The following is a 25,821-nucleotide window of genomic DNA, read 5'->3' as shown; positions in this document are numbered from 1 at the left end:
GGTGTGTGCTTATCATTTATTTACATATAAATGCACGCACACACAAACACACACACACACACAAACATTATATATATATATATATATTTATATATATATATAAATAAATATATATACGTATATTTGTATACAGACACACACACAAATACATAACAAAAACATATCTAAATATCAATCACATAGAGATAACATTTGTCATTTCACGTCATTACTCAAACCTATCACACCAGCACTGAACCATGTCAACATTAACACTTTACTTTAACCCCAATTTCACATACATTTGTAACATCCCGGAAGATTCATTCATCGGTGGCAAAGGTTGATAAATGTTTAGCACCACACTGTAAGATTCGTTCACAAGCGGCAATAGTTGGTTAGTGTTTAGTAACATGTTGCAAGACTCATTCATGCACATCAGCAGATAATAAATGTTTCCTGATGAGCCGTAACTTTGCAGGTCATACATTTTTCGAAGTAAGTTTTATTAATACATTAATAAACACAAACACAAATATACTGTTTAGGGGTAAAAGTAAAGTGACCATAAACACTGCAGATAACACAATTTATTTACTTGCTGTTCAACATCTTGCTAGAGGGGAACATCATTTACTTCCCACAGCATTAAAACCAGTTTTAATGTTGTGGCTGATTGGTGTATATTTTGGCTGACAGCAGCATTGTGATACACAACCATCAGTTTAGACTTTATCTTTATTTTATGTAATAATAATAATAATAATAATAATAATAATAATAATACATTTCTGATTTTCGGTCAGTACAAAAGTCCAAAAAGGAATCGAGGAGTTGGTTGTTTGGTTTGTTTGCAGTGAAGTGACCCGGGTTACATCACCTCACTGCTTTGATTCTGTCTATAACCATCCTTTTAAGATTGAGTCAACACACCGCATGATACACAATAACTGCACCACAGTATTATAATAGACCATGACAACAGAAAGTCTTTCAAAGCTGCTGCTCTGAAAGACTTTGTGCTTCTCAGACTCTGGACATTCATGATGCTTACAATGACAGCAGGTCAACACTGTTTTACACTGTAGAAATATTACACATGTGGAAACACTCGGTAAGCAGCTGATGAATACTGAATACTGTACACACAAAGTAAAAAAAAATTTTCCATAAATAAAATTTATAAAAACTTCAGAAATAAATATGAAATACACTTATTAAAAAAACAATCAATATCAGTATGATAAAACTTTCACTCCAGGAAAATTTAAAAAAATCATGAAACATTAGGAATAATAAAAATACTTTATACTGCTTAAAAATAAAAAATTATTAAGAATTTTATAGAATAGCATCTTACCTTAACTGCTATTTTATGTGTTCTTTATATTTATTTGTGTATTTGATCTATCACACTTACTTAATTTAAAGATATTTTTTATAAATATGGCTTATAAAGTCAAAATATGAGATTTGACTTATGACAGATGTTAGGGCTACTGAAACAGGAAAGTCAAAATATTGTGAGAAACAATGTTGTAACACTAACAAATAAATTTGTAATTTTACAAGAAAAATAATATTTTGAGGCAAAGTAAAATTGTATTTTTAAAAGGAATTTAATATTATTAACAGTTTTCCAAGAAAAAGTTTGTAATATATTGAGAATAAAGTTGCAAATAATGTTTTCTTGTGGCACCATTGAACAAATTGAACATTTAGTAGTCTTTCCACAGATACTCTTTGATAGGACCATTGTTTAATAACTTTTGAATTCCTGTTACTGGACAACACACTATTAGGCAAAAATGTCTTTACTATCTTGTTGATAGAGCTGCAGGATCAATGAGAATGACACTCGACTATAATGCCCCTCTAATAAAGAAGATAATAAAACAAAATAGGTGAGCTCCATGGTTTAACTCCCAGACCCACATATTAAAGCAAACAACGTGAAAACTTGAAATGATACTGCGTCCTACCAGACTGGAGGAATCCTCTTCAGCCTGACATGATAGTCTTAAAACATATAGGAAGGCCCTCTGTAGTGCCAGAGCTGCCTATTACTTAACTTTAATAGAGGAAAACAAAAAACAACCCTAGGTTTCTTTTCAGCACTTTATCCAGGCTGACAGAGAGTCATAGCTTTACGGATCCATGTATTCCTATTCTATTCACCGTATACATGCTTCCTTTACGCAATATTATTAGGAAACACTCCATAAACCTCCTCTGTCATGCAGATGATTCCCAACTGTATTTGTAAATGAAGTCTGATGAAACCAATCAGTTAGCTAAACTCAAAGCTTCTTTTAAGGTCATAGAGACATGGATGACCAGCAACTTTCTGCCGTTAAACTCAGACTAAACTGAAGTTATTGTACTCGGCCCCCAACACCTCAGAAACACATTATCTAATGATATAGTTACTTTAGAAGGCACTGCCTGGGCCTTCAGCACCACCGTTAGGAATCTCTGAGTTATCTTTGATCAGAATATGTCCTTTAACTCCCACATAAAACAAACTTAAAGGACTGCCTTTTTTCACTTACGTAATATTGCAAAAATCAGGCACATCCTGTCTCAAAAAGATGCAGAAAACTATTCCACACTTTTGTTACTTCTACGCTGGATTAGTGTTATTCCTTATTATCAGGCTGCCACAACAACTCTCTAAATACTCTCCAGCTGATCCATACTGCTGCAGTGCAGTATTGGTATGCTTTGGATCATGAGCCGTTCCTTTCCTTCTCCATACTCTTTCTCTTCCCATCATTTTGGTACAAGTTAATCTTTGTTTCATCTGTCCAAAGAATCTTGTTCCAGTACTGGACAGGCTTTTTTATTGGTTTTCTAGCAAAATTTAATCTGCCCTTTCTGTTCTGGAGTGTTTACAGTGGTTTGCACCTTGTGGTAAACCCTCTGTATTTACATTCTTGAAAGCATCTCCAAATTGTAGACGTTAGCAATGATATGCCTACCTCCTCGAGAGTGTTCTTGACCTGGCTAGATTTTGTGAAGGGTTTTTCTTCACCAAGGAAAGAATTCTTCAATCATCAACTTTAGTTGTCTTCCGTGGTCTTCCAGGCCTTTTGGTGTTGCTGAGCTCACCAGTGCATTCCTTCTTTATAAGAATGTACCAAATTGTTGATTTGGCTACTGCTAAAGTTTCTGCCATCTGTCTGATAGGTTTGGTTTGTTTTTTTAGCCTAATAATGGCCTCTTTCATTTGCATCGACACTTCATTGAACCGAAATTGAGAGTTTTCATTAACAGCTACAATTGGAATCAACTCCAGATCTTTTATCTCCTTAATTTGTCATTAAACAACAAGGGAATGAAACTCATTGTCAGTCAATTGTCCAATTACTTTTGAGCCTCTGTAAATGAGTGACTGTATTAAAATGGCTGTAATTTCTAAACTGTTAATGTGATATTTTTATGAAACCCTTTGAATTAAAGCTGAAAGTCTACACTTCAATCACATCTTGATACATTCATTTCAAATCCATCGTGGTGGTGTACAGAGGCAAAATTATGAAAACTGTGTCCTTTCCAAATATTTATGGAGCTAACTATAATTGTCAGCTGAAACATCTAGACTTCTTCATAATAGTTGCTCAAGGTTCTGATTTTACCCTGATGAAGAACTGTACAAATCCAAATTTTGACTTTTAAATCAAATGTAAGTAAAGGACACTTAAGTCAAACTTATGAGATATTTTGTCATAATCATGGCTCTCTCTGTAAAACTGAAACCAAATTAATTTTAAAGTGGAAATTAAATTTCATGAATTGATAGTTAATGAATCAAAATGCTGACCCAGTATGTCATAATTTTAATCTCCCTGCAGTACTTTTATTTTTATCATTCCTAACTTCTCATTCATTTTTGAACATTTTGTTTTTTCATGACAACACATGGATTATGGTCTGTTAACCAAAGAACGAAAAGCAACATTAATCTACATTCAAGTCCATTATCGGCCAACTTCTGTTAAACGCAGATAGAAAACCGCATTGAAATCATTAAAAATAATTATTTAACTTCTTAAGGGGGACCTGTTATGATCATTTCCAGCTTTATATTTTCATTCTCGACTAGTGTTGCTTTGCATGATTCACAGATCAAAAAAATCCTTATTTATCTCATACTGCCTTTTATGCAGCCCCTCAGTTGAGCCTCTGACTCAGGCCTCCTTAAGAAGCCTCCTTAAAAGCCCATTTTCTTCTGATTTAACTAACATCCGGAAACCTGCCAAGGGGCGGCACCCCCAGCACTGTTGTGCTTGTGAACAGCAACGCTTCATCCTCTTACTGGTGCGGAGGTACTGAAAGCATACTGTAAAATTAGAAAGTAGTAACAAAAACAAAGTGACATAACATTATTGAATGGAAATGGCCACGTCTCAAATCCATCTGTAAATGTTTGAAACGAAATATGAGAGGGGACGGCACAAACACCTGCAACAACAAAGATTACAACAGGACGTCTCTGTTCAATAAATATTACACCCATCACCTGCTTATTGTGTGACATAACGGTGGATTTAGCTGACGTCAGCTCATTGCAAAAGTAGAGAAAACCGGTGGGACCTAGCGTTCAAAACAGTTTGACCCCTGAGCTTTTGTTTCACAGGGAATAATTTTACATAGGTTTAACAAATTATTTTAAACTATGGCCACTATGGTTTAACATGGACATCCTACATTCCAACATCACATATATATATATATATATATATATATATATATATATATATATATATATATATATATATATATATATATATAAAAAAGAAAATAAAGAAAGCATAATAGGTCCCCTTTAAACTCATTAAACTCATTGAAATTGTTATTGAATTCATTAAACTTTGAAGCAACAGAGCTGACTGATTTTCTGCCAGAAAAAGAAGAGAAAGAGAGAAGAAAGCGCATGTTGGCTGTTAAGGTGGAATGGCTGTTAAGGTGGAAAGCTGTAAAAACAAGGAGTCTGGTTCCAGTAAAGGCAGAGCGGTGAGAATAGGAGAATTCACACTTCCATAGATCCACAGAGGAGGAAACTGATCCAGTCATCTGCTACCTGTGAAGACAGGAAGTGATAGACCTTTATTTACGCCAATCAGCCACAACATTACAACCAGTTACCGGTTTTAATGTTGTGGATGAAGACACCTTTTAGACTGAACTCTTCATGGCCAATCAATCTCTCCATCACAATATCAACATCAAAATCACCTCATCTATCACCTTGCCTGACTCAGTACGCCAACCAACTCTTGGTACAGGTCACGGTTATCTCTCACTTCAACTACTCCAATGAGACTAAAAGGGCATGTCACTCCACTGCTCACTGACCTCCACTGGTTACCCATGGCCACCTCAGTGACTTCTGAGTCTGCACCAATCTACTTGAACTCAATCATACAGGGTATGCTCTTTCTCGGCCACTGCGTACTTAGTACTTACTTCAAGATCTCCTACTGCACTGAAGCTTTAGTGTTGTCCGTAACTTGTAAGTTGATTAGGGTAAAAGCATCTGCCAAACGAGTAAATGTAAATGTTGCTGTGGTTGCTGTGATTGATGTGGTTCTTGTGTTGTTGCTGTGCTTACTGTGGTTGTTGGTGTTGCTATTGTGGATATTTTGGTTGTTGCTGCAGTGGTTGTGGTTGTTGCTGTGGCTGTTGTTATGGTTGTTTAGTTGTTGCTGAGGGTGTTTTGGTCGTTATTGTGGATATTGTGATTGCTGTAGTTGTTGTGGTTGTTGTGACTGATTTGGTTGTTGTGTTGTTACTGTGGTTGCTGTGGTTGTTGGTGTGATTGTTGTTGATTTTGTGTTGTTGCTGTGGGTGCTGTGTTGTTGTAGTTGTTGTGATTGTTATGGTTGTATCCGCGCTTTGGTTGTGTGGTTGCTGCGGTTGTTGTTGTTGCTATGGCTGTGACTCACCTGGAGCCTACTTGCAGTGGCTCTGATGGGGTAGTTGCTGCATTGGTTGCTGAGATGATTGCTGTCGGGGGGAGTGATGACGTGGACTAGATGCTGCCCCCCCTCCTCTGATGGTTGGTCTGATGGATGGAGAGAAGGATGGGTGCTGATGTCCGGCTCTGATTGGCTTGGCTACATGGAGACAGGTAACAGGTGAGTCGACTGCTGCTTCTTCAAACATGAACCAGATTCAGTGTGACACCTCAAACTGCTGCTGGATAGACTCTCCTTAGAGGATTGCTACAACTCATCTGTACCGCTGACCCTCCTCTAAAATCACCGGCAGGACAAAAACTTACACTAAAATCTAAAAATCAGATTGTCCTGATCACATTCCTGCTCCTGAGAGGATGAACCCTTTAGATTTTAAAGACCCTATGATCATGGCTCTACTGTCACACTCAGGACAAATTTAAAATGTTTAATGTAATACTGCCTAGAAATTTTCAATGACTAATTAAAGCCTTCTAGCAGTTCTTACTGACAGACTTAAAGTGTTTTCCAGTATTGTTGAGGTCAGTCAGGTTTATCTCAACACGTACTGATCTGATTAAATATCCATTCCTGCTCCTCAAAAGATGAACCTGTTGGATTTGAATGACTTTTCTTGTAGCGCCCACCTCAGGACAAACCTTGTGCTGGTAAGAGGATCTGACTCATCAGTATGTGGAGTTTGTTGTGGGGTATAACAAACAGTTCCTCACCTATCTGAGCAGAGTGTCCTCTCCTGGAGACGTTCTTGGAGCGGACAGCTTCTTTGATACGGTCCACTTCCTGTTGGTATCGTTTGCGGTCTCTCACAGCCGACTCCTTGGCGTCCCTCAAGGCGGCTTCCAGAGCTTTCACTCGCTCTGCTGTGGCCCGCAGACGCTTTTCCAGCTTGGGCAGCTCACAACGAAGGTCTGCATTGTCCCGCACGAGCTGAAAAAAGGGTTTTTTTGTTTGTCTGTGATTTTCAGAGGTGACTTATTCTGTATCAGGCAGATGCAGGGTATTTATAAAACACCAGATTGGATTCACAGTTTTCGTTGTTTCAGCAAGTGTTTGCAAGGTGTATGCACTTAAAGGAGTGGAAAAAGTCCCTCAAAAGCAGCTCAAACATGGTGCAAATGGGACTTACACAAGCCTCAAGGAAGGTTGTGGTGGAGAAATAAAATATCCAGAGAGCTGCACTGCAAGTTAAAAATAATTATTATAAAGTAGAAAATACATCAAATACTATCAAAGACAATGTGTATGCCCTCTCCACATTTAAGAGAACGCTTAAAACCTTCCTTTTTGATAACGCTTATGGTTAGGGCTGGCTCAGGATTTTCTTGAACCCTCCCGCAGTTAAGCTGCTATAGGACTAGACTGCTGGGGGACTTCCCATGATGCACCGAGCTCCTCTCTCCTCCTCTCCTCCTCCATCCATTTGCATTCATACCCCATTAAGGCTTGTTACTAACTTGGCTTCTTCTCTCTCCTGTAGTTTTGTGCTCTCTCATCTCTCTCCTCTCCCCTCCTGTTGCTTTCTACAGGCATTTCTGCCTCTTGAGCTGCAGGGCCTGCATCTGTAACTGCAAACCACCTATTGCCCCCATGATCCTGCTCAACACGCACTGCTTCAATTATCATTATTGTTATTATTATGATTTGGCACTATACAAATTGAATTGAACTTGCATTCATTAAACTTGAATTTTAAACTGTAAAATCACTACAGACTTCAGCTGCACTCTTCTCTTTTGATAAAGCATTTAGAGTGAATGTTTGATAGCATTTACCTCTGTATTAACATCAACTGTACCAACAATACCTCCACCTGCTGCACTCTGAGTTGGTGAATCTCTACACTGGTTGCAGTGGTTTGTTCAATTTGTGCTTTCTTTGTGTCTTATTCCATGTCTGTCATTTACAATAGTGTTTTATTTGACCCACATCGCATTAATAAAATTATAGATTGTAGTGTTATCATTTTGAGAGTAATTATTTTTCTCAGATGGAGCTGAAATGCAGCTGAAGTATATGTTCAGGATCCCTATATTTTTTTTTTTTTTTTTTCCACGGACACAATATGTGATTACTTTGCAACATCTTACAGGGGATGGGGAGATGTGGTTTGCGTTCAAAAACCTGAATTTGTACTTGACGGTCCACTAAATTGTAAAATCACCATGCACTGACTGATTGATTGATTGAGCAGACATTAATTCTTCTTTGTATATTTAAGAGTCTTTTATAGGGTTCTTCTCTTAAAACAAGTCAGCTGGAAACTTTCAACCAAGTTGTGGAGCTACTGTTACCTTTATAGAGTTCTGAAGTGTGCAGAGTTATGTCAGGTACCCCCGTCCTGCAATAAAAGTCCCATTCATTTTTCCTATGTTTGTGACTCACAGTTGGATCAACATGAAACTGTCCTGCTTCAACCATCAGAACAAAAGATGAACTAATGTGTTAGAAAATGTCTGCTTCCTGGATAAAACTAGAATTACCACCTCGCAGTTGTATGCCTCCGCCAACCAGTCAAGTAGCAGTTTACATCCGTGTCTTTCATGGATTTTGCTGCAAAGAAGCTACAAATTCTAAAATTTGGAGGCTTCATATACACTCCTTTACCCGGCAGCACAGAAGATCTATACAATCACCACAGTCAAGATGGGCACCCAAGATTAGTGTCACTAAGTCAGTGTGCAATCAAATGAAATATGAAATGCGGTTGTTGTGCTTGTTGACCATGAAATATGGTCACAATCTCCCCTTCTGTTCCTGAGGTACAGCGTTGAATATTTGCCAGAAACGTTTTTTTGCAGAATATTATGATGTTACAGTGAAGTTGACCTTTTGGATATGAACTGAAACTGAGATACTTAAGTGAGTAGAAGATTCCATTTGATCTCCAAAAGGCATAAAGTTAAAGGTGAAACATTATTTTCATCATTTTAAGCAAGATTAGTGTATTATTTTTGTTTTGTACAAGTTTAGAGTGAAAAAAGGAAAGGAGCACCATACGGCTATGGCTTGTTTATAATCATTAGGAGATAGGTCAAGTGATGCAAATTTCACAGCTTTATAAATACTCTGACCCCTCAAACCTCGTACCAACAACCAGTAGCCATGGGCTTGCAAAGGAACATCTAAAAAAGGCTGATGCAATTTGGAAACGTCCTGTGGACTGATGAAGTTAAAATAGAACTTTTTGGCCACAATGAGCGAAGGTATGTTTTGAGAAAAAACAGTGAAGAATTGGCTAACGACAAACGAAGATAAAGATAAACGTGTTAAGAAAACTGAAAACACAATCTGCAGTTTAAATTAAGTTACTTTTAAAACCTGGGTCAGTTTTGGATGAATACCACTCTGATTCACACCTCTGACTGGTTTCATCTCCTTGGCAGCGGTAGCCCAAGGCTCATGGGTATTGTAATATTTAGAGCCATCCCTTATGACAGAATGAAGGACAAAGCCAAGTTTCACAAAAAACAAAGTGCAAATAATTTGAACTGGAGGTCAGAACGTTATAGCATTTTTACAATTTCTAAGAGTGTCCTGAGTTTCTGTGCTCATTAACACTGTGGTTGATGTTGACGTCTAATTTCATTAGAGGAACCATTGTTTCAAAAAAGACTATGAATGATGGTAAATCTGCCACTGTTGTAAACTGTATATTTAAAGGAAGCGTAACGATTAATTGGTTATCAGGGCTTAGTTAATAAGTGTGAATGTTTCGCAGTGGTTGAATCACTGACCTGTTTGTGGACCTTACTGAGCTGCTCCAGGTTATTTTCTAAGAAGATGATCCGCTGTCTCTGAGCTGGACTGCCGCCAGCTTCGTCGCTGTCATTCTCTGAACTCTTTTTAAAAAAGACAGAAAACAAGAAAAACCTGTACATCAGAATTGAGGTTATCACTGAACACACAGCATGGCATCTGAACATTTCTCTCTCAAAGAAACAGAATGATGATTTAAATCCTTTAAAGTTTTCAGCACCTGGACAGCCATTCGAAGCAACATCTTCTGGTTATTAAACCACACAGCGCTTTATGTGGAAAACACTCAGTTGTCATTTTCCACATAAAACACTGACATATAGTCAGTTTTCCACATTAAAATAGTTTTGTATTATACAAACTGGTGTCACTGTTGTTTAGCCTACCCTCATTGATTTGAATGGGGCGGACAAAATAATAGGAATACCTGTCAGCATAATGCCATACAGTTCAGCAGCCCCACAAACTACATCCCCCAAATGATGAAACAGCTGGGCAAACATGCCCATTCTTGGTCTTGAACAAAACTTGACTAAGATGTTCACGTGTTTCTCAACCATTCTTTCGATGAAAAAAAATTAAAGTGTTTTTGTTGACTAAAAACAAATTAAATCTTTTGATCTCAGGACTAAGACTACAACAAAATCTAAAAATAGCTGATAAAATTAACACTACGGACAACATGAAAAACTAAAATATCTGACCCCTTGTGAAAATTCCTGAGTCTCTAGTTAACAGACAACTACATGTTTATCTGGCCTCTAACAGTACTCTGCAGGCACAGAAGTCAGAATTTAGACCATTACATAGCTCACTCTCAGCCACTACTATTGTATTAAATGATATCACACATTTTCTGGACAAGACTCAGGACTGTGCGGCACTGTTTGTTGACCTTTCCAAGCTTTTACATACTGCTGACCATTGACCAAAGCATTACTTATTGTCGTTTGGATGATGTGGACTGGTTTTAGTTCTTGTTACCAGCCGCAACAGCGTGGATTGTATTGTTTACACTTTGTGTGTGTGTCATCATGACAAAATGGTGTCCTAGAGACACCTGCTGGCGCAGGAACTACCAATGAGGTAGGTTTTGATTACCGTGCAATAATGCAGTAATGACTACTGAGTACCCAGGTAATAATGTAGTAATGACTACTGAGTACTCATGGGTCAGAACTTCAACATGTTGATGTTCCGATGTGATAACACCAGCGTCGCAGCTGGTGTTATCACATCAAAAGATGGTCTCTAGTTTCACTTTCAGCTTTTAGGGATTTTGTGATGTTTCATAATTAATGACCCTGGTTGTTCAAATTAGATCAGTTAATTTAAAACACTGAAATCCAATATGAGAAATTCAAACTTGTGCTACAGAATGAATGGTTTTCTCACATTTTTGACTCGAGTGCCAAGGTCCTGGATGAAGAGTTTACGAAGGTTATTCAGCGTCTGCAGCTCTTTGGCCTGTTGGATGAAACATAATAACTCAGCTGATCTCAGATCTGTGACTGGAGCACATATAGATATGTTGAATGTCCCCAAAAAAAAAAAAATCCATGTACCACTGTCTCCTCCAGACCCTTCAGGTCCTCTTTGGCTTGTTCTCTCTTCTCATCCAGGGACCTGAATCACACAAGGAGACTGAGTCTAAGAACCTGACTGATGAAGAGAAACTGTGACTCAATGACCACTGAAGGATCTGATGTAAATGAGCAGTCAGGTTTCCAACTAAACGTACAGTTCGATGCATAAGTATTTGGATAGTGACACGATTTTTGTAATTATGCCTCTGTACACCACCACAATGGATTTGAAACAAAGCCATCAAGATGTGATTGAAGTGTAGACCGTTTAGGAATTACAGCCATTTTTATACATAGTCCCTTTTTTTTCAGTGTCTCAAAAGTAATTGAACAAACCAACATAATTGCAGATATCAGGATTGTGTTTAATACGTGGATGAAAACCCTTTGCAGTCATTGACTGCTTTAAGTCTGGAACCCATGGACATCACCAAATGCTGAGTTTCCCCCGTTGAGATGCTTTGCCAAGTCTTTGCTGCAGCTGCCTTCAGTTGCTGCCTGTTTGTGGGTCTTTCTACCCTCAGTTTTGTCTTTAGGAAGTCAAAAGCGTGCTCAGTTGAGCAGAAGTCAGATGACTGACTTGGCCATTGAAGAACGTTCCAGTTCTTTACCTTGAGAAGCTCTTGGGTTGCTTTGGTAGTATCTTTTGGGTCATTATCCATTTGTACTGTGAAGTGGTTTTCGGTTTTGCAAAATTTGGCTGAATCTGAGCGCATAGTATAGCCCTATACACATCATAATTCATCCTGCTACTTCTATCAGCAGTCACATCATCAATAAATACCTATGACACAGTTCCACTGGCAGCCATTCATGCCCATGCCATAACACTGCCTCCACCATGTTCAATAGAGGCTTTGGATAATGAGCCATTCCTTTCCTTCTCTTACCTTCATTCTAATACAAGTTAAACTTGGTTTCAACTGTCCAAAGAATCTTGTTCCAGAACAAGGCAGGCTGTTTTAGATGTAGACATTAGCAATGATTCACCTACCTCCTCAAATGTTCTTGACCTGGCTAGACGTGAAGGGTTTGTCTTCACAAGGAAAGAATTCTGCCATCATCCACTTTAGTTGTCTTTCGTGGTCTTCCAGGCCTTTTGGTGTTGCTGAGCTCACCAGTGCATTTCTTCTTTTTAAGAATGTACCAAATTGTTGATCTGGCCACTGCTAAAGTTTCTGCCATCTGTCTGATAGGTTCGGTTTGTTTTTTCAACGTAATAATGGCCTCATCATTTGCACCGATACCTCTTTGGACAGCACATTCAACTCCAGACCTTTTATCTGCTCAGTTTGTCATGAAACAACGAGGGAAGAGGCCACACTTTGCCATGAAACTGATCAATCGTCAATTGTCCTATTACTTTTGAGCCCCTGAAAATGAGAGACTATGTATAAAAATGGCTGCAATTCCTAAACAGTTAATGCAATATTTTTGTTAAACCCCTTGGATTAAAGGTGAAAGTCTACACTTCAATCATATCTCGATTGCTTTGTTTCAAATCCATTGTGTTGGAGTACAGAGGCAAGATTACAAAAATTGTGTCACTGTCCAAATACTTATACATTTTGAATGAATTTTCCAGAAAATGGTAAAAATAAAAAGGGAGTGAAGCATTGTTTCCATCCTCTCCTGCTGCGTGAATATGAGCTGACTGCTTGATGGAGATAAACAGATGTTGGAGCTGATTCTCCAGTCGCTGCCATTAAACCACTGCAGAAGAAGAGGACACAGCGAGATGATGTCATTAAAAGAGCTCCAGTCAAAGCTCAAATGATGGAAAGCCATGTGGAGGACCTGATGGAAATCTTACATTTCTGTTTTATACAGACACCAACTTTTACACCTCACAACAGTAAACACTTCTTACACACATTTAGACTATTATTTTATTTCTGCTGTTTCCACTCAGGTTTTTTTATGCATAGATTGAAAATGTGAATAAAAGCAGGTGGAAACACACCTACTCACAGGTTTTTAAGTGAGAGAAATGTGAATCAGGATGTTTTGTGTAAAAACAGCAGACATGCTTGTTGAGTCTATGGTGAGCACAGAGGGAAAAACTTACAGCAGTTTCTGGAGTTTCTGATCTTTGTTCTGATCCTCAGCTCTCAGTTTGTCAAAGTCTAACTGAAGCTTCCTGTTCTCCAGCTGCAGCGCCTGATTCACACTAAAAATAACACCACAATTAATCATACAGTGCATTCATTCACACTACATTACTGCCACCCCAGTTGTATGGCTGTAGCCTCAATTTAATTGAAGGGCAATACTGACATAAAAACTAAAAGTGCATGAGGAACATGAGAGCAAAATTTCACAGAGAATTTCAACTACAATATCTTTACTATTTGTTGACTAACAAAAAACACAACACTAAAATGTGACATTTTCGATAAAAGACAAACTAAAACTAAATCATAATCATATGCCAAAATTAACACTCCCACACGCTTGTGTTGAATAGATAAAGAGATAGTAACAATGATGTCCCCAATAATGATCAAAACCAAGAGGTTGTGAACTTTTTCAGGATGAAGTCATAGTCAAGTGACTAAACACAGAACAGCTGAAAAACAAACCATCAATTAGTGATCAGTTATAATAATCAATGATCAATCACATACTCTTTGAGTTGGTCGAGGTTTCTCTGTTTCTGCTCAATCTCATCTCGGAGTCGACTCAGCTGTTTTTGATGAACTTCTCTGTGGTTCTCCATCTGTTCCTCTAGAGTTCTCTACATAACACAAAGCAGCACCATTTCAGTTCTCAAACACCTCATTTACCTACTGCAGAACATTTCACTTCTCTAACTTACTTAATTTACCTACATGCTTACAGTATTTTTCATGTAGCTTTCTTTTGTTTTATGCAAAAAATGTGGATATTTTATCCCTTTCACCTACTACTACATCATCAGATCCAGGATTTATTACACTGATGAAAAAATCTTTTGAACTTAAGTGAAAGATTGAAGTGTATATGCGTCTCTTTTACTCATAAGCTTAGAAGTCAAAGCTCATTTAATTTTAAATAAAATGCTCTTACACCAGTCTGGTGTTGTTTTTTTATATATTTTTATTCTTGTCATCATATCCCATGTTTAAACTCAAACCAGCATTGTATTAGTATGTCTCTCAACAATGTAAGACTTCCTTACTAATGGGTCTCAGCTACAAGCCCATTGGTCTCTACTAAAGTTCTAAATTTTTAAATACACCTCGCAAATATACAGTTCATTCAGAAAGTATTCAGGCCCCTTCAATTTTCACATTTTGTTATGTTGCAGCCTTATGATAAAATTATTTAAATTAATTTTTTCCCTCATCGATCTACACTCAACACACCATAATGAGAAAGCAAAAGCAGAATTTTGGAAATTTTTGCAAATTTATTAAAAAGGAATAACTGAAATATCACATTGACATAAGTATTCAAACCCTTTCCTGTAACACTTGAAATTTAGCTCAGGTTCCTCCCATTTCTTTTGATCATCTTTGAGATGTTGTTGTATATTATAACATCAAGTTCCACAGATTGGAATCCACCTGTGGTAAATTCAGTTTATTGGACATGATGTGGAAAGGCACACACCTGTCTATATAAAGTCGCACAGCTGGCAAGGCGTATCAGAGCAAAAACCAAGCCACAAGGTTGAAGGAATTCTCTGCAGAGCTCAGAGACAGGATTGCTTTGAGGCACAGATCTAGGGAATGCTACAAAAAAACATTTGCTGGATTTTAGGTTCCCAAGAGCATAATGGCCTCCATAATTCTTAAATCGCAGAGGTTTAGACCAACCAGGGCACTTCCTGGAGTGGGCCACCCTGCCTAACTGAGCAATAGTTGGAGAAGGGCCTTGGAAAGAGGTGACCAAGAACCCGACGGTGACTCTGGGTGAGCTTCAGAGATCCTGTGTGGAGAGACCAAGACTTAACTGTTTGGCCTCAATTCTAAGTATCATAAATGGAGGAAACCAGGCACCACTCATCACCTGCTCAATAACATTCCGATGTTGAAGCATTGTGATGGCAGCATCATGCTGTGGGGGTGTTTTTCAGCGGCAGGGACATGGACACTGGTCGGCATTGAGGGAAAGCTGAACAGAGCGAAGTACTGAGATATTCTTAATGAAAATCTGGTCCAGAACTCAGGACCTCAGACTGGGCCGAAGGTGCACCTTCCAACAGACAATGCAGGAGTGGCTTAGTGTAGACATGTTCTTGTTCAATGTTCTTGAGTGGCCCAGACTGAGCCCTGACTTGAACCCAATCGAACATCTCTGGAGATACCTGAAAATGGCTGTCCACTGACTTGAGACTTGAGTCTGTAATCACTGGTAAGGATGCTTCAACTATGCACTGAGTAAAGTGTCTGAATACTTTTGTTAAATTAATATTTCAGTTTTTCCTTTTTAATAAATTTGCAAAATCAAATTTCAATTTGTCATTATGGGGTATTGAGTATAGATTGATGAGGGAAAAAATTAATAAACTTTTTTTAGCATAAGGCTGCAACATAACAACATGTGAAAAAAGTGAAGGGGTCTGAATACTTTCTAAATACACTGTATAGTACTTAGGCAGCGGGATGGTGTGTGTGGGACTGAGTCAAAATGAACTATACTGTGTGTGTTCATGGAAATAAAGGAACATGTCACCCAGTGCAACAATTTGGCTCACTGATGTGTTTTAATAGTGTCTGGATAACGATGGAGCTTTATGGCACAGGGGAATAATATACATCACAATACCTGTTAGGAGACATTCATTATTCAGATTGACAGTGACAGTGATGATAATGAACATACTATAGTTTCATCAGCAGATCAAAATATTATACATCAGTTTACAAATATGGAGGACATCACTGATGTAAATTAGGAACAATAAGGGTCCTAAACTCGACCCCTGAGGAACACCTGATATAACACAGTGTTGGTTTAAGTCCTTTTATGGGATTGATTGACAATATGAGAAACATGATTGGATGATTTTACCTTCATCTCAACAGCATCCTTCAGTCTGCTCATGTGTTCTTTCTCTTTGTCCATCACTGTCACCTCATGCATTTTACCTGAAAACACACCCACACACAATTACATACAATTTCAAACAAAGACTTTATGACACAACAAATTAAGAGTGTGCCAACTGCTCTGAATGCACTGTGTTTGATGTTACAGACAGCTGCAAGCCAATCAGAGAGCAGTGTTTTCTGTAACAGTGGTGACATAGCTTGACCTTGAGCCTGGAGTTTTGCAACCTCCTCCATCAGAGTGTCCTGACTCTCTTCCAGCTGCCTCTTCTTCTGCTCCACCTTCTGCAGGTCGTCGGTCAGAGACACCATCTTCGCCTGGAGCTGCACAAACAACAACACAACATTATTAACAGTTACATCACAAACAGGATGCTCAATATGGTGGGAATATATTAATAATAATAATAATAATAATAATAATAATAATACACATTTAACTTTATACCTCATTTAGACTGTGTTCATTCAATAACTTATTTTTATACACATAGAGAGGCCTTCATTTTTCAATCAGGAACGAACGTTTGTCCTCTCAGAGTTGTCCTGCAGCTATAATAAATTTCAGCACGGTTTTTATTTCTTAGGTTAGGAAAGCTGATAAAATGTTTTTAATTCTAAAAATGTGTTACTGAGAATTTTTAGCCAGTTAGGTCTGATTACCTGTTCTGAGACGCTTGATAAATACAGACCCTGATATTTTTCACCTATGAGATGAGCAGCCAAAAGGTTTTGAACTCATACTGACTGTCAGACAGGAAGAGAACTTTTGGACTGTTCCTTTAATCTCTTACCTGTGAGACAAGCAACTGAAGGGTGTTGAGCTCCTTCTCACTGGCCTCCATCCTGCAGGTGGTCTCCGTCAAGTTGACTTCCAACTGTTTGCTACGGTTCACCAGAGATTTTACCTCAGACTTCATCTTACTGATGTAGAGACGAGTTGTGGTGAACTCCTCCTCCATCACCCCACTCGTCTCAGTCATCTGTAGAGAGAGACTGAGTCGGTGAACATGAAGACTTTATACAGACAGACTGACGAGAGAAGTGTCCACAGTTATCAGTCTGATGTCCTCCTGTCTCCTAACTGTGAGTAAACCAGAGCAGTTTATTCTCTGACAGAGCAACTTTAATAAAGCTGGATGGTGACACACAGCTTGTTATTCCCCAACACAGTGAATTCAAATATCAAGGTTCACCGAAGTTGAACTCAACTGAAAACTTTCTGCAGATCTGCTTCACGTCCATGAGTGAATCCACTGATTGCAGTGATTCCACTGAAATCCACTGAATTTGCCACAGAATGTTTTAAAGGTTGCTGACTTTGAGCCACTAAATCTGAGTATACATTCTGTGGCATTACTGTCCACACATGACTGGAATAGCAATAAAATTACTGCATTGATGTCTTTACCATCTAACCATTAAGGAGGATATTCTGACACGACAAAGCATTTTAGAGCTGCAACGATCGGTTGATCAAAAGAAAATAAATCAGCAATTAATCGTATAATTTTCAAACCTTTGCTGGTTCCAGTATTTGGTACTGTTCATTGTCATTTACAGTTACTTCAGGATGTATTCAAACCCATTCACTTTTTGCACACTTTATTTTGTCATAGATTTAATTTCGAATTGACAAAATTGCTATTTGCAAATCAATCTACACTCAATAACGCATAATGACAAAGAGAAAACATGCTTTTTGAAATTTATGGTAAATAATTAAAATTTAAAAACTGAAATCTCATTTAGAAAAAGTATTCAGACCCTTTGCTGTGGCAAAATTGTGGTGCTGTTTACTTTAATTACTTTAATTGGTATGTTTTATAGGTAAGTTTGTCAGTAAGTTTACTCAAAAAGTACAGAACTGATTTGCACCAAACTTGGTGGAGGGATGAGGTATGGGCAAGGAAATATGCAGTTAATGGGGCAGATCCAGGAATTTTTCATCACTTCCTTTAACAATCCGAAATAGGGCATTTTTCGCCTTGGCAGAGGTTTTCGCTATACTGTGTGCCCTTCTAGTCATTCATATTATTATTATTAATTTATTATTAGTTTTATTATTGTGTCTGTGCCGATTTATTATTACTATTACTAGGGCTCCTACCTCGAAAGGGTATAACCCTATTTTGTTTGTGCCCGTTTATTATCATTAGGGTTCTAACCCCTTTGGAGGTGAACCCTTCTGGGTTTTTTACCAGTTTATTATTACTATTATTAACCCCTTTGGCGTTAGAAGCCTAATAACAGTACATTATTATTTGTTGTGTTATGTTGCAGCTAAAATTGCCTGGGGGTAGAAATGTGAAACTTGGCCCAGTAACTGGACATGATGTGCATGTGCTTCCCAAGAAACATGAACCCAATCGGCCAAGTAGTGGCGCTGTAATTAATGCCAAAAATGCAACTTTGGAAATGACACGCCACTCACACTATAAGTCCAATTGTCTTAAAGTTTGACACAAAAGTCCAGCTCAATGTCCTATACAAATAAACATGTTGGACCATAGAAGTCCATTATTAAATTGTGCTGCTAGCCCTTATTAATAACACTATTACACCTATAAGTATCATAGTTATTGTAACCATTATAACAACCAGTCTGATAGTACTTGAATACAACAGTATATACAGTTGTTCCTGGTCTCTCTCCCCCTTATCTCTCCTCTCAACACAACCAGTCAAGGCAGACAGCTGACCACCCTGACTGGTGATTCTGTTGGAGGTTTCTTCCTGTTGAAAGGGAGTTTTTCATCTCAACTGTCATCAAGCGCTTGCTCATGGTGGGAACTGTTGGGTTGTCTCGATAATACTGTAAGGTCTTCACGTTACTCTGTACAGTGCCTTGAGATAATGTATGTTATGATTTGGCGCTATATAAATAAAACTGAATTGAATTGAACCGAGTGAAATGTGAATAGTGGAAGAAGAGTTTGACTCTTACAGCTTTGAGGTCAGTGGTACCAAGGACGCTACCGATGTCACTGAGGTCTCTGAGCAGCAGATTGAGGATCTCTGCTGATCTCTTCTTATGATGAGAGCTGAGGTCCTGCAGAGCTGAAAACTCCCTCTGAACCACCTCCAGACTCACCTAGGAACACAGGGCAAGAACAGAAGCTGATCTTTACAAAACATACACAGGTCAGACAAAGAAGAAGGATATTAACACCAGTCTGTCCAACAAAGTGTTCCAAGTCACTGTTGGTAACTTCAGTTCTTTACCGACTCTCCTGTTGTGTGGGTTCCTATGGGGCTCAGTACCCGCCCTGGTTTTATTCAGTTTGTAGTCATACTATCTACATTAGTGGAGGTGTAGACTATCTCTATATGATAGATTTAAAAATGTTTAACTTGGAGCACACAGCAACAGACAGCCACAAAGACGCTAACATCTGATCATTTAATAAAATGAATAAAAATGTGGTCAGGAGTTGAAACACTCATCTACAGATATTTAAGGATCCTCCCATCCCACCATCCTGACCCTTCTTTTTTTATGTATACTCACAGTTTTGTGTGCTAGCTCCTCATTCAGCTGCTCGTTACAGTGGTTCTTGTCCTCCACCTCCTGGCTTTTGTGGTCATAGTTGACGGCGAGTTCCTCCAGCGCCTGCAGCACCTCCTTCACCTCCTCTTTGGCTGAGTCGTTGTCCCTCTGCAGCTGGGACAGCTCCTCCTGCAGACGCTTATAGTCCTGGCGGCTTGACGCCAACAGCTGGATGAGACAAGGGGTTATCAATACGTTGAGGGATGATGGTTAGCCAGATAGTTGGAAGTATCAGACAGGCTCTATGTTCACAGCAGAGGCTGTGACACTCAGGTGAAACCCACCTCATCCTGATCGATCAGCTGCTGTTTGACTTTCTCAGCCGCCTGACTGTGCTGGTTGATCTCATCATCCTAAAACATGAATCAGCAGATTTTTCACAGATTTAAACACAATCATGAAATTCAGGCTGGTTCAGATGAGACTCATCTTGTCATCTAGCTGCTGGTAGAGGTAAGACTCACCTTGTCATCCAGCTGGTGATACAGGTCTGTGATGAGCATCTCGTATTGCGTCTTCTCCTCGTTGGACAGAGGAGTCGGGGGCGGTGCCAAGCTGTCCGTCACTACTGTCATCTCACTGCTGCTCTTCTTGTTTCTGCTGCTCAGCTGCTCCTCAACAGGCACAGACTCACCTGGAGAAAGGTTACACTTTCTGCAAATTTTGTCTGACGTGTGGGCTCAACACACCGGACAACCAATCAACTGTTGATGATACCTTCTGGATACTGAAGCACAGCTGTTATTTCTAACTAAACTCTTTAAAATCTCTTCAAACAAATGTGGGAAAAGCCAGTCATAGGGGTAAACAGCATCACATTCAATATGATGTAACTTTAACAATGTACTTGGGGACTTTAAAATGATGTGTGTGTATGGTGTTCAGGACAGGGTGAAAAATGCAGCCCCCTCCTTCATTTCAGTGGGACCACTGTATTAGGTCAGCAAGAGGGTTAACACAGAGGAATTAAAACTCCAGGTCTTTCAGAATGAAAGTTGAACCTGAACCAGTATTAGTCACAATGCGATGTGTTGCAACATCATCCAGTAAAATGCTGCTTTGACCAGTCGAATACATGTAAGCTCACAATCCTGGTAGATGGCTTTGTAATGTGAACACTGTATTTCTGCTGTTCACCTTTCCTCCACCGTTTCAGCTCATTCTCCAGTTTCTGTATCATGATGTTCAGACTCCTGTTCTTCTCTTTCTCCTTCTCATACTTCTTCTTCCATTCCTCAGCAGTCAACTCCAGGTTCACAGACACTGTGTTCTTTATGGTTTTAGCTCTGAAACGCAAAAACAAAACAGGAAATGGTTTAAACAAACACTCACTGACTTCCTGTGTGATTCAAGAGAGTGCTCGTGTCAGTGGTGAATAGAGAAAAACTGTTGCGTACATTTTTTCTGGGAATCACGACTTCAGTCAGTCAAATGTTGCTGTGTTATTTAATGCATTGTTTGTATAGCACTTCACTGTGACATGCTGGTGTACTGATCAGTGTAGTCTTGTTGGAGATGGAGATGATTTCTCATGCAGCTCCACTGAAGACCAAAACATGCTTCAACAAATAAACTATAATGTTAACACTGTTCGATTTCGTTTTTTTTTACAGTTTTTTAGTATTGTCCATTGTCCAGCTGACAGAAAGCCAATGTGATAATCAGGTGTACCGATTTATAATGTAAGCTGTCCATTTTCAGGCATTTTTAAGTAGACAAACTTTTGAATGAAGTGTGATATGTATTAAAAGTACAGATGGGTGAAAAATTAAAGGAAAAACCTGAAAAATTAGTAGAGAAGCAGGATGCAATGCCCCCATCCATAGGACACAAGGAATCACTGAATGGTTTGATAAGTATGAGAATGATGTATATCATATGCTATGGCCTTTGCAGTCAGCAGATCTCAAACCACTTGAACACCTATGGGAGATTTTGGACCCACGTGTTAGACAGTGCTCTCCACGACCATCATAAACACCAAATGAGGGAATATCTTTTGGAAGAACGGTGTTCACTCCTCCAGTAGAGTTCCAGAGACTTGGAGAATCAATGCCAAGGCACACTGAAACTGTTCTGGAGGCTGGTGGTGGCCCAACAGTTTACTAAGACACTTTATGTTGGTTTTTCTCATAATCTATCACCCATCTATACATGAGGTTTTAAAATACATGGGCCAAATGTCTTTACCAAGAGGCTTAGTGTACGTTCCACATCACAACCACATTTTCTTCAATATACACAGCGTAATGTAAATCCTATTTTAATCTATAAAACTTTACATCTAACATAGTTTAGTTTTGGAACATTATGGAAAAAGAGAACAATGAGACTCATGTCATGTTACTGTATTTTTGTTTGAGTTGTAGTCATCAGAAGTAATCCACAACAGAAGTAACGAAGTACATATACTCAAGTACTGTCTTTAAGTACAAATTTGTGGTACTTGTGCCGTACTTAAATATTTCCATTTTCCCCTTCTTTATACATCTACTCCACTATATTCATCTAACAGCTGTAGTCCCTGGTTATTTGATGATTAATATTTTACATACATAAATAAAGTGAGCTTTGATGATGTTTTAGAGAAGAAAATCTCACTCTTATCTAGTCATTCTAGTCAGTGACTCCTTAATTTGTTTCCCTCATAAAGTGAAAGAACAGCCAGTGTTGCAGGGATACTTCAACCCATTAAAAATGCAAATAATTTTCTAAAATAATCTTTTTGATACTTCTAGTGCTGCTACCTGCCTTCTTCCCTATCTCAAGATACAGACAATAATTTTGATTGATTTTTTTTTTTTAAGACTCAATTATAGACAGAAAAGTCTTAAAGTCTTTTGGCATCAGTGATAATGATCCTACTGTAGATACACTTGTATTAAATGGGTCATTTGACATAATGAGTACTTTTACTCTGATACTTAAGTAGGCTACATTTTGATGAGAGTATTTGGCGATTTCACTGAATTTGAACTTTTACAGTTGGTGGTTCAACAAATGACTAACTAGTTCACTAACTAACTGAAGTCTTTTATTTTGATAATTATCTAAGGTGTTCCTGTACAGTACCTCTGTCCAAACATGAGGGTGGACTTGGTTTCAGCCTCGTTGTAAACAGACGGCGAGCAACAGATGATGATGGTGGTTCGACAATTTCCTCCCAAAGAGTCCTGAAGGATTCGGGTCATCTTACTGTCTCTGTACGGGACGTGGGTTTTCTACAGAGGACAAATAAGATACAAACACACCGACAATGTGATTTCATGTATGTACATGTTCATACTGGATTTCACTAAACAAAGATCCAAAGTCAAAGTCATAATACTGAGTTTCACTAGAGGTTGAATTTACTTTTAAAAGAGGTACTGTGGACTGTCGATCAAGTAAAACTGAATTCTGAATATTTCAGGTTACATTAGACGATGTTATGTTATCAAACATTAGTTAACTGAAGCATGGAAACATGATGTAAAGACTCACTGTTCCTTCACTCAGAGCAGCAATAACGTTCCCGAGAGCCGACAGAGACTTGTTGATGTTCTTGGCTTCATCCAACACTGCCCCCTCTGCTCCTGTTTTACTTACCTGAACAACAACATTATTGAGTTGAGTTTCAGCTTGTTTGTGATAATTGTTTGTAAATTCATTTTTGATGAAATTAACTCAAGAAGCTGGTGAACAATTAAAGGATTAAATAATAACCAGGTTAATTAAATGATCAGTTCTTATATGTTCTAATCTATCCATCAATCAATGTGTAATGATTTCACAGTTCACTGAACGTAAAGGTTCAAAATCAGGTTTAATAAACACAAACCACAACTCAACGTCCACTGTTAGCTGTTACAAAGTAATCACATATTGTGTTAATTCATTTGCTCCTTTTCTACTTGCAAAGAATCAGTTTTTAGTTATATTATATATATTCATATATTTTAGTTATATTATATATATTCATTTTTAAACAACTGATACAGTGCAGCTCTCAGGATGTCTTTGTGCTGCTCTGTCTCACTATGTAGCTGGAAAAACAGCTCTCTTCTGGAAATGAGGATTTTGAAAATAGCAATGCTACCCGAATGCTACTTGGGAATGTAGTTAACACTACTCCTCAATACTGTGATGAAGGTAAAAATGCCCAAGAAAACCTTACAAAGAGTGGTGTTATGATGTGATGGAGAATTAAATGAGTGAAACGAATAAAATGAGTGTGGGGGAGCAGTGTGACCTTCTCACTGCCTGCCAGGTCGACCAGGTAAAGTTTCCCTGACAGTTTCATCTCCGTCTCCACATTCTCCTGCTTGATGTTGATCAGAAAAATACTGTGACTGCGAGAGCTGTGCTCATTCATGTCTGCAGGAAGAACACAGGAAAAATGTAAACACTCTTAATATTAAGCAAAAATAACCACAGGAAAAAATAACTCATCAAAGTCCCCAGAGAACAACCAGATGATGGTTGTTCTCTGGGTGTAGCATCCCCTAGAGGCTGCAGTGTTCATTACACCCAACAACATGACTAATATATTCTTAGACTCTGATCAGCTATGGAGCTAAAAATGTAAAGTTTACCCTGAAGATGGCACTACAGGAAAGCTCATGGAGAAATTAAAATGTAAAAGGTTAATCCTCTGAACGTTTCATAGCAATCAGAACTGTAGAGTTAATATTTCATATGTTGTGCTCATGAGTTTTTCCTGATTCAAATAGTAGCATTAGTGGAAATAGTAACAGTAGTGTTAACAGAAATAGTAAGAGTAACAGCGATGAAGATCCAAATAAATTAAAGAAATAGCAAAGTAGCATTAGCTGATGTGAAGTGCAGAGGTTAGTTTTCTTCTGTGTGAATGTGATTGTGTTTTCAGGACTCTAATATCAGCAGCAGTAGTGGTGGCAGTTGTAAAACTAGTAGCAATATAATAGTAGTAGTAGTAGTAATACAGTAGTACAGTTAGAGACTCACTGGTAACAGCAACGTGTCTGTTTGCTTTTCCCTCGTCAATGACGTCCATCACCTCCTCAGGACTAGAAACAAAACGCTCCGTACAGCCCTGACAGAAAATCCATCAACACATCAACAAAGTACTGATACTGCAGTGCTGACAGCAGGTCAGATTCTGACATGAATGCAACATTATTCTTCAAATATTAAAGATCAGATACCTTCACAAAGGGAACCCTGTTTTTGTCCTCGTGTACAGCCAGGTTTGTCTTTGACACTAACACATAAAAACACATCACTCAACAGGTTGATTTTCTTCCAACAGCCCTGAATTAACAATGAGAAATTTGTGTTTAATAAGATAAATATTAAAGATGTAAATACAATCCTTACCATCGAGTAAGTCTCTGATTTTATCCAGATAGATTTCAAAATAAGAAACCTGCATAAAGACAGAGACAGGTTCACACAGACAGGTTTCATTATGTACTAATACAAGATACAGTAACAAACAGCGTACGTAACATTAAATCTACAACAGTGTGGACAAAGTGAAGGGTCTGGGTACTTTCTGAAGCCACTGTATAACTCAATTAAACTGTCATTAAATGATTAAATGTCAGTGTCAGTAATGATATGCATGATTTTTTAACAACAGCTGAATGACTGAAATGATTAAATGAATGATTAAAATTTCATATTCTAATTGGCATTCAAGATAACACAAGTTTGAATTCTCAACTGGATTATTTCTGTATAATATACAGATATTTGTATAATTGTATATTATAAATCTTTCTATCTTGAGAAGAAAGACAGACCAGAAACAGCTGGTCTTCATATTTTTAAATCCAAAGAATGTAAAAATGATAAACACTCAAATCTTTATATATACTGTAACTTGGCAAGCAATTATTTGCCTATGTAAATAAATACGATGAGTACTTTGATTATTGTGTGCTACATGGTATTTGTACTTGTTGTACTTG

The 25,821-nt window shown here is 38.2% G+C and overlaps 1 protein-coding gene across 1 annotated transcript in view; it reads right to left on the bottom strand.

Moving 5' to 3' along the window:
• Positions 1 to 4,789: 4,789 nt before the first annotated feature.
• The window catches only part of LOC120801450 (kinesin heavy chain-like), a 30,614-nt gene continuing 9,582 nt past the window's right edge, over positions 4,790 to 25,821 (bottom strand). The window contains exons 5-26 of the mRNA XM_040148488.1: positions 25,226 to 25,274; positions 25,054 to 25,109; positions 24,854 to 24,941; positions 24,120 to 24,244; positions 23,372 to 23,476; positions 22,961 to 23,109; positions 21,026 to 21,174; positions 20,353 to 20,522; positions 20,173 to 20,241; positions 19,850 to 20,056; positions 19,286 to 19,432; positions 17,133 to 17,321; positions 16,545 to 16,662; positions 16,301 to 16,377; positions 13,930 to 14,039; positions 13,371 to 13,472; positions 11,282 to 11,342; positions 11,112 to 11,183; positions 9,695 to 9,799; positions 6,671 to 6,887; positions 5,928 to 6,098; positions 4,790 to 5,062 (exon numbers count right to left, since the gene is read on the bottom strand). Coding sequence (XP_040004422.1) covers positions 5,935 to 6,098; positions 6,671 to 6,887; positions 9,695 to 9,799; positions 11,112 to 11,183; positions 11,282 to 11,342; positions 13,371 to 13,472; positions 13,930 to 14,039; positions 16,301 to 16,377; positions 16,545 to 16,662; positions 17,133 to 17,321; positions 19,286 to 19,432; positions 19,850 to 20,056; positions 20,173 to 20,241; positions 20,353 to 20,522; positions 21,026 to 21,174; positions 22,961 to 23,109; positions 23,372 to 23,476; positions 24,120 to 24,244; positions 24,854 to 24,941; positions 25,054 to 25,109; positions 25,226 to 25,274 — 2,529 coding nt within the window. The 3' untranslated portion in view covers positions 4,790 to 5,062; positions 5,928 to 5,934. The remainder of the gene's footprint in view (positions 5,063 to 5,927; positions 6,099 to 6,670; positions 6,888 to 9,694; positions 9,800 to 11,111; positions 11,184 to 11,281; positions 11,343 to 13,370; positions 13,473 to 13,929; positions 14,040 to 16,300; positions 16,378 to 16,544; positions 16,663 to 17,132; positions 17,322 to 19,285; positions 19,433 to 19,849; positions 20,057 to 20,172; positions 20,242 to 20,352; positions 20,523 to 21,025; positions 21,175 to 22,960; positions 23,110 to 23,371; positions 23,477 to 24,119; positions 24,245 to 24,853; positions 24,942 to 25,053; positions 25,110 to 25,225; positions 25,275 to 25,821) is intronic.

The sequence above is a fragment of the Xiphias gladius genome, chromosome 16 (genome assembly GCF_016859285.1).
Source record: "Xiphias gladius isolate SHS-SW01 ecotype Sanya breed wild chromosome 16, ASM1685928v1, whole genome shotgun sequence".
NCBI classification, from domain to species: domain Eukaryota; kingdom Metazoa; phylum Chordata; class Actinopteri; order Istiophoriformes; family Xiphiidae; genus Xiphias; species Xiphias gladius.
Note: the sequence above shows the minus strand (reverse complement) of the source record. Positions and strands in the feature narration are given on the sequence as shown.